Source organism: Trichechus manatus, unplaced genomic scaffold (genome assembly GCF_000243295.1).
Source record: "Trichechus manatus latirostris isolate Lorelei unplaced genomic scaffold, TriManLat1.0 scaffold00186, whole genome shotgun sequence".
Lineage (NCBI taxonomy): Eukaryota > Metazoa > Chordata > Mammalia > Sirenia > Trichechidae > Trichechus > Trichechus manatus.
Window position 1 is genome coordinate 1,622,425 of NW_004444122.1, and position 4,084 is coordinate 1,626,508.

General features: G+C 46.6%; 1 protein-coding gene across 1 annotated transcript in view; it reads left to right on the top strand.

Moving 5' to 3' along the window:
• Positions 1-3,470, top strand: part of TMED3 (transmembrane p24 trafficking protein 3) — a 14,480-nt gene extending 11,010 nt beyond the window's left edge. The window contains exon 3 of the mRNA XM_004387486.2: positions 2,600-3,470. Within this exon, the coding sequence (XP_004387543.1) occupies positions 2,600-2,836 (237 nt within the window). The 3' untranslated portion in view covers positions 2,837-3,470. The remainder of the gene's footprint in view (positions 1-2,599) is intronic.
• Positions 3,471-4,084: the final 614 nt, after the last annotated feature.

Below are 4,084 nucleotides of genomic sequence, written 5' to 3' on the forward strand. Positions count from 1 at the left end.
GGGTTGCCACGAGTCAGAATTGACTCAACGGCAGTGGGTTTGGTTTTATATATATATGTATATATATACATATATATATATATATGTATATATATATATATATGCATGTACACACCCACATACATATTTCATGTGACATTTCACCGCTTCTTACCCGTGGACCAGAATGAGAGGGTCAGCCAACATGTGCAGATGAAACCAAACCCGTAGACCTGGGAGGTAGACTAGCTGCCAGACTGACAGAAGAGACTGCCTGGCTAATTTGGAGGCTAAAGGGAAACTTTTGTCCTGCATAGTTTAACTCCTAGAGTGGCCCAGAATAAAGAATGTACCCAGTGTGGCAAGTAAGGACAACACCAGTTTTTTGGCCACAGTCTCCCCTCTGCCTTCTGGAAACTTCGTTTTGTTAGAGAAACAAGGGTTTTGGGGGATCAGAGAGGTCCCATGGTGGTTCAGTCTGCTCTAAGTTTCTTCAGCTATACTTTGTAAGTAGTTCGGTTTTGGAGTTTGGGAACTGAAGCAAATGTCCGTTGTTAGTTGCCTTCGAGTCGATTCTGACTCATAGCGACCCTGTATGACAGAGTACAACTGTCTCCTTGGGTTTTCTTGGTTGTAATCTTTACAGAAGCAGATCACCATGTCTTTCTTCCATGGAGCCAGTGGGTGCATTTGAACTGCCAACCTTTTGGTTAGCAGCTGAGCTCTTAACCATTGTGCTACCAGGGCTCCTTTGGAGCAAGTGTCTGACAGTACTTTATGAACTTCTCTAGCTTCAGAATCACTGTTGGGGTAGAATATGTCAGTTTTGGATAAACTGGTGTTTTAGAGGTGGCCCATGAGTAAGAACTTGTGTTCTTCCACAGGCAAAATGGATTAGATTTCAATTGCTGAGTAACAGATTACCATGATTTAGCGCTTAAAACAACACCCGTTTGTTATCTCACAGTTCTGTAGGTAGAAGCCTGGGCAGGCTCTGCTGGGTTCTGTGCTCAAGGTATCCCAAGGCTGAAATCAAGATGTTGGCTGCACTGGGCTCTTTTCTGGAGGCTCTGGGGAAGAATGTGCTCTTATGCCCGTTCAGATTGTTGGCAGAATTCAGTTTCTTGCAGTTGTAGGACTGAGGTCCTGGGTTTCTCACTGGCTGCCCATTGGGGATTGCTCTCAGCTCCTAGAGACCTTTCGTGTGTCTTTGCACTTGGCCCCTCTGTCTGCAAAGCCAGCCGTGTCGCTTTGGATTCTTCTCATGCTTTGAAGCTCTCTGGCTTCTCCTGCCACCAGGCAAAGAAAGCTCTCCACTTTTAAGGGCTTCTATGATTGGATCACCTGCAGAATCTCCCTGTCTTAAGGCCAACTGTAGTATATAACACAACATAATCATGGGAGTGATACCATATTCACTCATTCCAGGGATTAGGGCATGAAGTCTTGGGGGCCATTTTTAGACTTCTGCCTACCACATATTATATTTTAGCAGATAAAGGAAGTTGTGAAGTAGTGTGTGTTGCATATGAGCATTCTGTGTATATGTGTGCAAGTTTATATATACATATATGTATGCCCTGGTGGCATGGTGGTTAAGTGCTCAGCTGCTAAGGGAAAGGTTGGCAGTTCAAACCCACCAGCAGCTCCGCGGGAGAAAGACCTGGTGATCTGCTCCCTGTAAAAATTACAACCTAGGAAACTCTATGGGGCAGTTCTACTCCATCACATTGGGTTGCCAGGAGTCGGAATTGACTCAGTGGCACCTAACAACAACATGTCTGTTTTTGCATGTATTTGCATATGTGCGTACATTTATGTACATGAGACATGTTTATCTGTGTGTTTTTATGAATACATATACATGTAGCAGTTATATAATAGAGTGAGAGTAGATTGAGACCCCAGCACAGTTGTGATCTAGTTCACACACTGCTATTTATTAGCTGTGTGACCTTGGGTAAGTCACTTAGCCTCTTTGAACCCCAATTTCCTCACCAATATATGAGGTAAGCAATCAGTCAGCCCCCCTTACCAATGGGGCTAATGATCTCTGCCTATCAGGGGTATTACAAGGATTCAATATGAGAACCTAGGGCAGTGCTTGAAAGCATAGACTCAGCACTCAGACAAGTTGAGTTCAAATCCTGACTCTGCCACCTGCTAACTGTATGACTTTGGGCAAGTTATTTAGCCTCTCTGAGCCTCAGTTTCTTCATCTGTTAAAAGGGGATAATAATTTTACTAGGCTTATAATAGGAGCCCTGGTGGCGCAGTGGTTAAGTGCTCAGCTGCTAACTGAAAGGTCGGTGGTTCAAACCCACCAGCTGCTCCACGGGAGAAAGATGTGGCAGTTTGCTTCCATAAAGATACAGCCTTGGAAACCCTGAGGGGCAGTTCTACTCTATCCTATAGGGTCACTGTGAGTTGAAATCAACTTGACGGCAACAGTAGGCTTATAATATGAGGATTAAATAAAACCACATAAAACCCTTAGCACAGGCCTGTAGTCAGCATTCAGGAAGTGCTACCTACAATGATGATGACATTTGCCATATGCGTGGTTCCGCTTTTCATTGTACAGGGTTAGAAATGTGACTGCTTTTCTCTGCCTACCCAGATGGAATCCGCCTGTGTGACCATCCATGAGGCTCTGAAGACCGTGATTGATTCCCAGACGCATTATCGGCTCCGGGAGGCCCAGGACCGGGCTCGGGCCGAAGACCTGAATAGCCAAGTCTCCTACTGGTCCGTCAGCGAGACGATTGCCCTGTTCGTGGTCAGTTTTGGCCAGCTGCTGCTGCTGAAAAGCTTCTTCACAGAAAAACGACCCATGAGTAGGGGGGTCCACTCCTAGTCCAGACATCCTGCTTGAGGGCCCCTCGCACCCCAAGGTGGAGCAGCTCTCCTTGGTCACATGTGCCTGCTGGGTCAGTGCGTCTGATTGAGGGTGGAAGGGGGAGCACAGGAGGATGTGCTGTGTGGTGGGCACCTCGGCTTCCACTCAGATGCTTACTCCTTACGCCCCAGCAGCTGAAGCTCGTAGAGCACCTTAATCGGAAGGCATCAGATTGCATTGTGTTGTGTAATGCTGACTGAGGAAAAGTTTACATTTAAGCTAGGGATTGGCCACTGTAGGAGGGCAGGCAGAGAGTGATCCAGTGGCCTGGCTGATAGGAGGAGCCCCAGTGTGCCCAGGCCTCCGGGTCAGCTGAGGGCTCTGCTCTACTCCATGATGCAATGGGCTGGCTTGTGTGTCCCACCCTGTGTGAAGAGGAAGGGGACCCTGAGTGCTGGCCTTTCCTCCCACGGAGCTCTCTGTTCCTGAAAAAATCAAGTCCCGAAGCGGCTTTGCAGATCCTCCCAACCCAGGTGAGCAATGATGTCAGCCGTGCAAGCAGGGTAAACATGGGTGACTGGGTACCCTCGGTTAGCTTTGTCTCCTAGGAGGTGGGCCTCTGGTTAATAAAAACTAAGTGTGGATGCCTTGAAGACTTGTGCCTTTATTTCTTTGCCTAAAGAAGTTTACAACTTAATGGGGAGTATAGATGTTTGTATAAATAATTAGAGTATAATAGGTGCTTTAGACAGGTATGGGTGCTGGAATGTGTAGAACCAAAAAAATCAACCCACTGCCATCAAGTTGATTCCGACTCATAGCGACCCTATAGGACAGAGTAGAACTGCTCCATAGGGTTTCCAAGGCTGTAATCTTTACGGAAGCAGACTGCCACATCTTTCTCCCACAGAACGGTGGTGGGTTGAAACTGTTGACCTTTCAGTTAGCAGCCAAGCACTCAACCAGTGTGCCACCAGGGCTTCTTGGAATTTGTAAAGCAGGGAGTAAAAGAGTTTCCTCCCAGTTGAATGAACACAGTGAAATAGGGTTGTTTTGTGGTCTTAAACTCCAGAGATCACTGTCAATAACTGGGTCATTATTAAATACAAGTAGAGGGCCTAAAAACAGAAAAAGACCGAGCAGTAATCAGTGACCGTCCTAAGCTACATTTCTACAGCAGTCGGACCGTATCATTCCTGGTCAGAATTTTGCTGTGGCTCCTTGTACGTATCCATCAGAGTTCAAGTGAAGTCCTCACTGGACTGT